The 13,129-nt window shown below is 44.7% G+C and overlaps 1 protein-coding gene across 6 annotated transcripts in view; it reads left to right on the forward strand.

The window, feature by feature from the left end:
- ADD1 (adducin 1) overlaps positions 1–13,129 on the forward strand; it is a 66,503-nt gene that overhangs the window by 36,441 nt on the left and 16,933 nt on the right. For 5 of the 6 annotated variants that reach the window (XM_036417185.2, XM_036417186.2, XM_036417188.2 and 2 more), the window contains exons 3-5: positions 2,609–2,771; positions 8,365–8,516; positions 12,883–12,963. In XM_036417185.2, the coding sequence (XP_036273078.1) occupies positions 2,609–2,771; positions 8,365–8,516; positions 12,883–12,963 (396 nt within the window). The remainder of the gene's footprint in view (positions 1–2,608; positions 2,772–8,364; positions 8,517–12,882; positions 12,964–13,129) is intronic. The other variant, XM_045574002.1, reaches the window with a different exon arrangement.

Raw genomic sequence — 13,129 nt, forward strand, 5'->3', positions numbered from 1 at the left:
ACTTCATAATGTAATTTTGCTACTGTTATGAATTGTAATGTAAATGTCTGTGTTTTCTGATTGTCTTAGGCGACCCGTTAGCGATTCTCACCACTGCTGTTCTGTTCCATGTTGCCATGCCTCTGGCTGGTTCTGTTTTATTCATTAGTTTATTTTGTTCATTGTTCATTTATTTTGACATTTAGACTCAGTTGTTGATAGATGTTTATTTGTTGCCATTTTATTGTCCATATTTTTTATCTTTTTCCTTCTTCCTCTTCTTCCTCTTCCTCTTATTGAAGCCTGTCTGAGGAAGGAAGGTGAATCTGAACTCAGCCGGGGGAAGGAGCGGGCTGCTGTGCAGGGGGCACGGGGAGGCGCATTCCCAGGACCAGGGCATTGGTGGGCTCCAGTGTGTGTGAGCAGAGGAGGGAGGGAAGGACAATGTCCTGACCAGGAAAACTACAGCAGGTTGGAGAGGGAGGAGGGAGCGGGTCCTGGAGGCTGGGGAAGCTCAGGTCAGGGCTCGTGTTGCTCTCAGAGCACAGCAGTTTCTGAAGGGCTGCAGACAGGAAAGAGGCGACTCAGCTTTTACAGAACTCAGCCTGGTTCTGGTGTAGACAAGAGCGTGCCTCCTGTGGGGCAAGGGAGACAGCCGTCTTCCAGGCAAGAGGGAGGGTGGCTTGGTAAGGGTGCTGGTGGAGAGGTGGAGAGGGGAGACTCGTTTGAGTTTTATTTTGAATGTGGGATCAATAAGAGGAAGAGGTGAGAAGGAAAAGGAATCAGTGCCACATCTAGACTTTTGGCTTGAACAGTGTTCCTACATAAAAGCAACAAATTCCTAGGGACGGAGTATCAGGCTCTGTGCAGACAGTCAAGTCCCTGCACAGTTACGCAGAGCAGCATGGCGTCCTGGAGCAGAGTGTAGTGTGTGTAGTGCATGGTTAGTGTATGTTGAACTGAGCTTCCCTTAGAGCTGTACGTGGATTTGAAAGCCATGGGAATAGATTGGTTTTTCAGATGGAGAGCCCCTGAGGGCAGGGATCTGTTTAATTTAGCTTAGGCATGCCCTGTGCCCAGCATGCTCTGAGGGTTAGTGGGCCATCTGTTGGAGTGTCTCCTTGCCTACTGCTGGGCATGTCTGTCTGGGTCCCTGCCGTCTGCACGGCCATCAGAGGTAGCCCAGAACCGTGTGTCAGTGACACAGCTTTTCTTTGCAGTCAAAGGCCCTGCAGCTCCCCCCTCCCTCCTTCACTACGGCGGAAGGTGATGGATGGCATTAGGTAGCATGGTTGGTAGGCAGGGCTCCTGGCTCTTGGCATTTTTTTATGGCACTGAATTAACGCCACAGCATTTGCTTTTGTTTGCTTCCCTCAAGTGCCAGGCGTACTTAGTCTGTCCCTTCGCCATCCATCTCCTCAGCTCAAGCGACAGACTAGAAGTAAGGTTCACATAGAACCGCACAGCGGCCCTTGGAGTGCTTATAATTAGGCCTGGGTGACCAGTGAACTCAGACTTTCACATTAAATGTTATTTATAATTATTTGAAGATATTTCTTTATAGGATATATGAAAAATTTTAATAGTTTTTGAGGAAATTATAAATTATGTGTATTTCAATAGTGATTTCATGTTAAAATTTCCATCAACCCAACTTATTAACCTTTCTGCCTAATTTAGGATTTTTTAAAATAAAAGATGAGTATTTTAGGGTTTCTTTTTAAGATTAATTTTAAATATGTATTATGAAGAAACTACTGAGAAGCGTAAAGTAGAACATGAAAATTACTAATGATTCTGTCACAGAATTACAATGAGCATTTTGATGTATTTTAGTCTTTCTGTGTTTACATATGCATCTGCTCTTATAAAAGATGCATGTGTGTTCTTTATAACCATTTAAAAAATATATTTTTTATTAAATTTTTACAGAGAGGAAGAGAGAAGAATAGAGAATTAGAAACATTGGTAAGAGAGAATCATTGATCAGTTGCCTCTTGCACACCCCCTCCTGGGGATGTGCCTGCAACCAAGGTATAAGCCCTTGACTGGAATCGAACCTGGGACCTTTCAGTCCACAGGCCGACGCTCTATTTATTGAGCCAAACCGGTTTCGGCTCTTTAAAACCTTTTAACTCCAATACATATCAAGAGTACATTTATGCCATTTACGTGGTCTTTGACGTTGAAAGCACATAGCATTCCATTGTCAGCTGCAGCGGTCGCCGTCTGTGGTCCGAGAGGTCCGAGAGGCTGGTGACTGCCAGTCAGGTGGGTCCATGGTTTTTAGTCTTCTGCAGCTTCACCTGTGGATTCACCTGTTTGTCTCTGTCAGCACTGCTGCAGGGAACATCCTTACAGATGAATCTTGATCACATCCCTAGGTATTTCCTAAGAAAGGGTTCCTAGGAATAGGACGCCTGCTCACACTGTTAAGCGTTTATATTGTTAAATTCCTTCCAGAAAGAATGTACCAATTTTTTACCTCAAGTATTTGTATATGAGAGGATCCGTCCACCTTCCTAGGACTGGATGGAAACGAGCAGCAGCTCAGTCTGCGTGAAAGTTACCCTTGCCTTCTCAAGAAACAAAGGCAATGGCGTCTCACTGTGGGATTTGCCGTTACCAGGCTTTCTGTGAAGAGTTGGAGTCGATGATCCAGGAACAGTTTAAGAAGGGGAAAAACCCCACCGGCCTGCTGGCATTGCAGCAGATTGCGGACTTCATGACCACGAATGCTCCGAGCGTCTACCCAGCCGCCCCACAAGGAGGAATGGCTGCCTTGAACATGAGTGAGTACCTCGTGGCTCTGCACGTCTGTCATTTCCCAGGAAACATTTCCTGAAATACATGTCATATATAGAATGGAGTTTTTTGAACTCCATTAATGTGTTTTAGTGGAAAATGGACTGTAAGCCTGAAAACGTCTTGAATGTAGAGGGGGCTCCTCTTTTATGAGCTAATGAGACTTATTTTTCAGGCAAATGACCTTTACCCACACACACACACTGAACACATAATAATCTGGCCACTCAGTGTATATCCTATATAATAAAGGCTAATATGCAAATTGTCCCCTTGACCAGGAATTCTACCAGCAGGCAGGCCAGCCAACCACCCATGTTCCCTCCCCCTGGCCAGGCTGGCCAGACACCACCCATGCACAAATTAATGCACCGGGCCTCTAACACACACACACTGAGTGGCCAGGTTATTATGCCTTCAGAGATATAATAATCTGGCCACTCGGTATGTGTGTGTGTGTGTGTGTGTGTGTGTGTGTGTATGTGTATAAATATATATATATAGAGAGAGAAAGGGAGAGGGAGGAGGAAAAGGGAGAAGGAGAGGAAGAGGGAAAAGGAGAGGGAGAGGGAGGGAGGAAGGGAGGGAGAGAGATTTCAGGGAAGAAGGGAGAGGGAGAGAGAAAAATCAATGATGAGAGAGAATTATTGATTGGCTGTCTCTTGTATGTCCCACACTGAGGATCGAGCCTGCATCCTGGGCATGTGCCCTAACCAGGAATCAAACAGTAACCTCCTGGTTCATAGGTCAACACTTAACCACTGAGCCACACTGGCTGGGCCACAAGACTTTTTATGTGGCTTCTCAGACCCTGTGTGAATTAAACTAAGTAGAAATAATGGTTGTAGATAGCACATTGATTTTGCCTGAACTCATTTCAGCCAGACCAGTGTTTCTTACCCACCATTCCTTACTGCTGCTTGCAAATAAGTGAGAAACAGAAAAATTCCAAAAGAAAGCCAGAGGGAAAATGATGGATTTATTGGGTGCAAGTGAGAATGTGAGCAAAGAATGGTTAGTTGTGCAAAGATGGAGCCCAGGGTCACTGGAGCATCTGCTAATGTGACCTCTGTGGGTTCTAGTGGATGGTCTGCTTCTGAGTGACCAACATCAGGTCTTGGTTTCCGTTAGGTCTCCTGGCATTTGTTTGCCATTTGCCTGTCCGTCCCATGGTGTTCTTAGAGGTGGATTGGCACTCACCAGAGTCATGTCTCACTGATGTCTAGAGACACTTAACTTACCAGCTCAAACCTCCCCGAGGCCCAGTGGTAGTAAGTAAGGTTTTCACAGGGATTCCGAATGGAGTCCAGTGACATTTCTTAGGAATTAGATAAGAAAAGAATAATGTAATATAGTTAGTTGTATATTGTCTTCTAATCAGAGGTAAAGGAAATTTTAAGAATGTCATTCCACAAAAAGAAAGGAAGAAAGAAATCTAAATTTAGAAACAAATTTTAACTGTTTTTGTAAAGTATAACAAAAATAGATGGCATAGAACAAATAACATATCTCACGCATGGTTTTAAGGTAAACACCTTTATAACTACCTCACAGGTATAAACAGATTTACCAGTCACCCACCCTCTTCACTATTAATCTCTCTTTAAGAAAATATATTTTTATTGATTTTTAGAGAGAGAGGGTGGGAGAGGGAGAGAGAAACATCAATTCATCCACATCCATCAGCTGCCTCCTGCATGTCCCCTGCTGGGGATCGAGCCCACAGCCAGGCAGGATTGGTTACCTCCTGCCAAGCCCCGACTGGAAACAGGGATCACACCTGAAGCCCAGGTACTTGCCCTCGACCAGGAATCCAACCCACAACCCTTCAGTGTAAGGGCTGATGCTCTAACCTCTGAGCGATACTGGCCAATGCTATTTTAGCTATAATTTCTTGAATTGGTGTTTAGTATCTATTCTGTTGCTTTGCTTTTGTTATGTACATATTGGATTTTCTTGGTTTGTCTTCTCTAATTGTCACTTTTTCTCAAATCCTTTTTATCCCTTTCATTTCCTTGATTTTTTAAAAATTATTTTTTGTTTTTCTCCACCTTTTTGTTTAGCAAATAATTTTAAAAATAATTTTTATTTATTTATTTTTCTAATTATCTTAAATGTTAAATGTGTTTTTCACTTTCATTACGTATGCCTTTCTCTACCTTGTTATGAAATAGTAGGTTATAATTTTCATTGTTTTGTGGACGTATGTTCTTGTGTGTTTTTGTTGTCTGTAGGGATGTGATTCTGCCCTTTTTTGTATAATAATTTTTATATGGTGTGAGCATGCTATTTTTTGATTGTTTTTACATGAAATCAGTTTTCCTGGAGGAGCATTGCACAGGAAAGTTTTTCCAAAGTCATGGCTCTAGAGCGCCCTCTTGTTTTGTGTTTGTGAAGTGCTGAAAAATGGCAGCTGATTTAATGAAATCTGGTCTGTTCCCCTCCAGTGCTTTTCTCCCGATCTTTTTCCCCTTTTTTTCTTTTCTCTTGATGGTCTGTGGTACTCAGTTTGGGTTTTGATTTCTACAAGTTTCTTAGTGTGAGACTTTGTCCTGAAAGACAGTTGTGGACAGTTAGTGTGGGCTAAAGTGTGCGGAGCTCCTCCTGATTTCAGCTGCTCTTCTGAACCTGGCCCTCTGAGCTTCCTAGTGTGTTCTTTTACTGATTGATTGATCCTTCTCTCCTGAGGATATTTCCCAGTGATTTTTAGAGGGAGTTGAAGGGACGGTGAGAGACAATGAGAGAAACATTGATGCGAGAGAGACATACTGATTGGTTGCCGAGCCTGCAAGGTAGGTGTGTGCCCTTGACCAGAATCGAACCCTGGACCTTTAGTCCTCAGGCCAATGCTCTATCCTCTGAGCCAAACCAGGTAGAGCCTTATGAGTCCTTGGTGGTTCTTTTGGGAGTCTCAGGTGTGGCCAGTGGTCCATGCTGATGTCATGCCCTCTGCCCCTTGTATTTTCTGGTCGATGGGCTTACCTTGTCGTTACCTGTTTGTTGTAGAGATCGTCTTTGGGTTTGGGTTTTCTTATCCCTGGTTGCTCTCGTCGGTTTTGTGTGGGGTTGTGATAGAGACTTAAGAAGATTCAAAAACAGTTTTGTTCCTGACCTTAGGAAAACATTCCCCTTTCCTCAGGAGGTTTGATGGTAGTGTCAGCTGTGCCCATGTTCCTTGTCGAGTTGAGGCTGTTCCTTCTCTCTCTAACACGCTGAGAGCCTTCATCCTGAATGGATGTGGAAATGCTTGTTCTGCATCTACTAAAATGATTACGTGCTTTCCCTCTTCAGTTTGATATGGTAAATATATTGATTGGTTTCTGAATGCTGAACCAACCTTGCATTCTTGAGATAACCCCCCTAGTCATGGTGTGTTCTTTCCATGTATTGCTGGGTTATTTGCTAAACTTTTGTTAAGTAATTTTTAGTCTGTGTTCATGAGAAATACTGGTCTGTCCTTTTTTGTAATGTCATGTCTGTGTGTGGCTGGTGAAGGTAAAGCTGGGCCGGCAGAATCAGTTGGAAAGGGCTCTGAGAGTGTGTGTGGAACTGGTATTATTATTTCTTACACGTGTGATGGAATTCACAGTGAAGTCATTTGGGCCTGGAAATAGGGCTACTCAGAATATCTGTTTCTCATGGAGTGAGCTTTGGAGGCTTGTGTCTCTTAGCAATTTGTCTATTTTATTTTATCTAAGTTAAAAAATTTGCTGGCATAGTTATTCATATTGTCCCTTTATCTTAGTTATTCATATTACCCCTTTATCTTTTTTTTTTTTTTTTTTTTTAATGTTTTTGATTTTAGAAAGAGGAAGGGAGAGGGAAAGAGAGAGAGAAACATTGAGGAGAGAAAAACATCAATCGGCTGCCTCCAAACACCCCTGCTGGAGATTGAGCCTGAAACCCAGGCATGTGTCCTGATTGGAAATCAGCCGGCAACCCAACTGAGCCACACCGACCAGGGCTTTTTATTCTTTCAATGTCTGAAAGATCTGTAGGATGGCCCCTCTCTACTTCTCCACGCTGGTAATTTATAGCACGCTGTGTTTTGTTGGTGAGTCTGGAGGCATATTTTATTTTGTTTTCATTATTTTACTAGAGGCCCAGTGCACAAAATTCATGCATGGTGCTGGGGTGGGAGGGTCCCTCAGCCCAGACTGCACCCTCTCCAATCTGGGACATTCCTTTAACAATCCTGAACCGCTGGCTCCTAATCGCTCACCTGCCTGCCTGCCTTGGTCACCCATACTGCGCCGCCGCCCGCGCCCCCCCCCCCCCCCCAACCTAGTCGCGCCTAACTGTTTCCCACCCCCCGCTGGCCTGGTTGCCCCCAACTTATCCTCCCTGCCGTCTTAGTTGCCCCTCACTGCCCCCCCCGCCAGCCTAACTGCCCCCCTTCCCCCCACTGACCTGGTTGCCCCCAACTGCATCCCCCCCCCATCCCCGCATCTGCTGGCCTGGTTGCCCTTTTTTTATTTTTTAATATATTTTATTGATTTTTTACAGAGAGGAAGGGGAGAGAGATAGAGAGCTAGAAACATCGATGAGAGAGAAACATCGACCAGCTTCCTCTTGCACACTCCCTACCGGGGATGTGCCTGCAACCAATGTACATGCCCTTGCCTGGAATTGAACCTGGGACCTTTCAGTCCGCAGACCAACGCTTTACCACTGAGCCAAACTGGCTTCGGCCTGGTTGCCCTTAACTGCCCACCCCTCCCCGCCAGCCTGGTGACCTCTTACTGCCCCCCCCCCCCCTTTCCGGCCTGGTTGCCCCTAACTGCCCCCACCTGCTGGCCTGGTCGCCCCATGCAGCCTGCTTGTTCAGTTGTTTGGTGGTCCCTCACTAACCCACTTGCCGGCCTGGTTGTAGGCAGCCATCTTGTGAGGGTGTGAGGGTCCATTTATATATTAACTCTTTATTGTATAGGGTTTCATTTTTAATCTCAAGACTAAATGATTTTCTCTATTATTTTTCTGTTTGAGATCTGCTTTTACTTTTATTATTCCTATTTTCTTTTAATCTTGGATTTAATTTACTCTTTCTAGTTTCATAGATTATTAAAAAAAACTTATTAAAAATAAATGTTTAATATTGTAACTTTCCTTCTGAGCTTTGCTTTATTGCATCCTACCTATTTTGCTGCCTTTTTGTTAATTGATTTCAACTTAATTATAGTAATGTTGGAGAATATGGTCTTTATGAAATTGTTTTTAAGACTGACTTTATGTGTAGTGTAGAAGAGGAATATCTCAGAACTGTTACTATTTGATTTACTTTCGGTAAGACACACTAAACCTTTGTGCTTTGTGTTTCTTTTTCTTTTCTTTTCTTTTTTTTTTTTTTTTTTTTAAATATATTTTATTGATTTTTTACAGAAAGGAAGGGAGAGAGATAGAGAGCTGGAAACGTCAATGAGAGAGAAACATCGACCAGCTGCCTCTTGCACACCCCCTACCGGGGATGTGCCCGCAACCAATGTACATGCCCCTGACCGGAATCGAACCTGGGACCTTTCAGTCCACAGACCGACGCTCTACCACTGAGCCAAACCGGTTTCGGCTGTTTCTTTATTTCAGGTCTTGGTATGGTGACTCCTGTGAACGACCTGAGAGGATCTGATTCTATTGCCTATGACAAAGGGGAGAAGCTACTGCGTTGCAAATTGGCAGCATTCTACAGACTGGCAGACCTCTTCGGGTGGTCTCAGCTTATCTACAATCACATCACAGTGAGTATTGGGTGAGGCAGTAACTGAGTGATAAATGGACTGGCGTGTGCCTGGTCCCACCTGCCTCTTCTGTTTAGAAGGGGGAGCCACTGAGCTGAGGTAAAGCTTGGAAGAGCTTTCTTCTGATTCCTGACTGCAGAGTCTAACAATCTGAGAACCTGCCAGTTTGAATTAAAAATTATGAGAACAGTAGTTCTTTAGAACTCCTTTCTTGCATGCTAACTTAATAAATGCGTGTTTAGCCGGAGCCTGTTTAGCTCAGTGAAGAGCGTCAGTCTGCGGACTGAGGGGTCCCTGGTTTGATTCCAGTCAGGGGCATGTACATTGGTTGTGGGCACATCCCTGGTAGGGGGTGTACAGGAGGCAGCTGGTCAATGTTTCTCTCTCATCGATGTTTCTGGTTCTCTATCCCTTTCCCTTCTTCTCTGTAAAAAATGAGTGTTTTCCAAATACAGGCAGTTTTAAAGATCTTTTTATGCCTAAAAACCTAAGAATGAAGCTATTTTCTTTCCATCTCTTATTTTACTTCGTTAGCTACTCTAGTTTTAGCCGTTTTCCAATATTATCAGGACCTTTATTTTCTTCAATTCATTCTTACAATCAGTATTTTCTCGGCGTCTGCTGTAAACATTTATTGTCTGTGCGAAGCATTGTTCTCACTCTGGGGTTCCATCACTGAATGAAACCTGCCCTGCCTCTGGATCTTTCCTTCTGCAGCCGGTCAGTCTGCCTTGTTCACTCCCTGTGCTGTCCAGCTGAAATGCACGGTCCTCATTTCAGGCACACTTTGTCAGCACTGCCCTCTACCTCCCTGGACCCGAGCAGCCAGATCTGCCTGCAGAGAGCCTCACAGCAGAGCCACTGGCCTACTCCATGCATTTGCAACCCTGGTCTCCATGGGACCTCCCGCTGCCTGGCTGCTGTAGGTAGCCATCTCTCACAGGCTCCCTCAGATTTCCTACTCTTTTACTCTGAAATTCCTGACCTCCTTCAGCCAGCAGGTGACCCTGTGGTGTCATAGAGAAAATGGGGACTCCTTACCGATGTGTGAACCCATTTCTACTCCTGACCACCGCTCAGTGTCCCCCCCATGCCCAGACTTCAGGCCTTGCAATTCCATTCCCTCTTGCCTCCGATTCCTAATGAACTGTCAGGTGTTTGCTTGCTTTTTTCTTTTGTGGAGAGTAGCCTCTTTGACTTGTTTTCTTCCTTTGACTTTTAAACCTGTTCAATCTTTGTTTTTTCATTTATTTTTAATTGGATATTTTAAATTATTTATATAGTTCCTGCTTATAGTAACAAGTGTTCCTTACACAGATGGCTAAAGAGGAGTTGTAACTCTGCCAATACTCTTCTCTCCCTGAGCAACAGTGCTAGCAGCCATTCAGATGGTTTTTCCCTTTTCTCCACACTCCGCACGCGCACGTGGGGGTGTTTTTACTTGTGGACTCAATCTGTGGTGTTTAGTTCCGCTCCAGTCTGGACTCTGAGGAACGCTAAATCTTGGAGGTGCTGGTCTGGAGCCCACCTTTGTCACCAGTGCACGGTGCTGCTGGGACGGGTTATGGGTCTTTGCCAGAGATACCAAGTACCCTCCTGTCTCTTCTCCCTGTGGCCACGAGAGTGAACTCAATGCCAGCCTGATGCCGGGGCTCTTTTCCCAGCGTTAAAAGGGTTCAGCGTTCTGCAGAAAGGGGCTGATTGTAGATGATTAACAAGGAGTCCAAGAATGAAAGATAATTTTGAAAAGCATTGGGTAAGGTGACCAGACGTCCCGGTTTTTAACAATTTGTCCCGCATCCCGCGGCATTTTAAAAAAGTCCTTTTTTTTTTTTTTTTTTTTTTTTTTTTAAAGGGTAGGGTATCAAAGGATATTGTTAGTTTGGGAAATAGCCTACAGCTGTTCAGGTGTTTGGCCAACAGGAGGCAATAAAATGCCATGAGTTGTCTGGCAGTTAACAATTATCCTATTCAGCTTTGGGGGAAGTGCCAGTTACCCGTTTCCAACAGGTAAACTACATATGTGGCTCACCCATGTTGAGCCGCCCAAGCTTCACCAACCGTTTGGTGGAACTCTTATAATTATTACATGCTGGTATTGGTTTCCGGCAACCTGACCCTGTCGTGTCCACACTGTCATGTTTGTAGAATGCCATCCCACCTCATCCTCTTCATTTCTCCCCATGGCAGTGACCTCAGCCATTCTGTACATTTATGTTCATCCACACCTGCCTCAGTCTGTATCAGATCCTTGAGGAGTCCCTGGTGTCTTGTGCTGTGTGTGCCCAGGAGCAAGAACTGCTGGGCACCAGTAGACACACGTATCCTCTTGGTTGCACCACTGCAGGAAACACCTGTCTGAACTGGTCTGTCCCAGCCAGGCCTCCCATAGAACTCCACGGGCCTTTTGATGTTTGGTCAGTGGGTCCAGTTAGCCCGCCACAGCTGCCAGCTTTGCTCCTTGTGCCTGTGAGGAAGGGGCTGGCATCGGTGTAGAGATGTAATGTGAAATGGTTGCCTGAAAGTTACCGTATTTTTCGGACCATAAGACGCACTTTTTCCCCCCCAGAAGTGGGGGGGGGGGGAAAGTCCCTGCGTCTTATGGTCCAAATATAGCCTACACATATACTTTTTAAAAAAAGTTTTTTTACTTGCCCGGCTCTGTGTGGTCTCTGTGTGCTTGCCCAGCTCTAAAATGGTTCTAAATGCTGCTGTTTACTTTACAGGATTGATTACATGTGTTTATGACTGTGATGTTGGGTTTTAATGCACATAAAATATTTTAGGACATTATTTGTTTCAGAATCTTTTTTTCTTCATTTCCCTTCTCTAAAAACTGGTGCGTCTTATGGTCCGGAGCGTCTTATGGTCCGAAAAATACGGTAGTTCCATGAAATGTTACAGCTGTGATAGGAAATGGGATCATTGGCTTTAATAACATCGTCTTGTTCTTTGGAAGTTAAAAAATGTTTGCCACTAGTCCTATAATGAATGCTACTATGTAAATAAAGTTGAATTGCTTCATTTGCCCCCTCCTTAATTATTTGGGACTTTGGGGCTAAATACTGAGTAAAAATTAAATTGAGAGAAAAGTTTGTGTTTTTAAATTATTTATGGCATCCTTTTTTGTTACAATCTAGGTGTCATCAAATAGACACTTACCAGAAAAGAACTATTAGCAGTGTTTATCATTGTAACCAAAGGTGCTACAGGTCATTGTGCCCTTTCTTTGATCAAGTACCATGGGGTTTTCTGCTAAAGAGACTGAGAAATGCTAACAGGTGTTAGAGGGTTAGATTGTCTGAATGAGATCTGTGTTAAGATCGCATTGGATTTAAAGAAGTTGGTGTCAGGAGACAGGGTGGCCCAATTGGCATGCGGACTGGGTTTCCTCTCTTGGTGGCGGTTGGCTGAGGGCAGGGTTTTTCCACCTCTTCATTCGTCTTGGCTCAGCTCCAACGTGGTCTGGAGCCCACCTTTGTGGCCAGTGCACTGTGCTTCTGGTGGGATGGCTATCTTTGCCAGAGATACTGACTTCCAGGGAGTGACCTTAAGATGTGTGACATTAGGGTTTGTTCCGTACACAGAGGGGCATTCGTCGTGTGGAGGACATGTAGGAAAGCCGGCGCTAGTCCACCGGGACCGAAGTGACAGAAATGTTCTTTTCCTATCTTTGCTCTGCATCTGTATTTAGCACTTTCTCTCTGCGTCAGACTCAGACTTATATTATAAGATTTTCCCACTAGAGAGTGGAAGGGAGAGGGAAAGACAGAGAAATATCAATGTGAGAGAAACACATGGATTGGTTGTCTCTTGTACGTGCTTTGTCCAGGGTCTGGGTTGGGGAGGATCCTGCAGCTGAGGTATGTGCTCTTCTTGACTGGAATCAAACCTGGGACGTCAGTTCACAGGCCGATGCTCTATCCACTGAGCCACGCCAGGTGGGCAAAACTGAAACCCTTGTGGAGTCCAACAGTAGGTGGGAAGCGGCTCGGCTATTAGCATCCACCTGGGGGAATGTTGTTCCCCAGCAGAGGCTCTGAACGCGATCAGGCAGCCGGAAGCACTCTCTGCTGGTGGTTTTGTAATTGCTCCTCGTCCTACCGGTTCTGAGTTCTAAAAACAGGTCTGTTAGACTTTTAAAAAGTAAGCTTTAGTTCTCATTGTCATGTTCCCGAGGAGTGGCTGTCTTTGTGCATGCCATTGGCTGGTTATCATGGTGACCAAGATGCACTTCCTATCCATGACCCGTGACTGCATGAGGCTGTGTGTTGTATAGATGTTCGACAAGACTGGGAGTTTGTGGCCTCAAAGAGAACCAACCATTTCTGTTGAATTTTGCTCTAACTCAGTCATGTCCCCACAGACCAGAGTGAGCTCTGAGCAGGAACAGTTCCTCATTGTACCGTTTGGGCTTCTCTACAGTGAAGTGACTGCATCCAGTTTGGTAAGACTGTCCTTCCCTCGTGGGCATCTTGACTGTGTAGGTCACAGCACTTAATTAAACCCTAACCCCTTCTAAGCCTGTGAGCCTTAGAGAACCTCTAAGTGGTTCTAAACACTAACATTCGGTTTAAATGATTTTAGTTAGGGTAATTTGAAGTCCTTTGACA

This window comes from Pipistrellus kuhlii, unplaced genomic scaffold (genome assembly GCF_014108245.1).
Source record: "Pipistrellus kuhlii isolate mPipKuh1 unplaced genomic scaffold, mPipKuh1.p scaffold_m20_p_58, whole genome shotgun sequence".
Lineage (NCBI taxonomy): Eukaryota > Metazoa > Chordata > Mammalia > Chiroptera > Vespertilionidae > Pipistrellus > Pipistrellus kuhlii.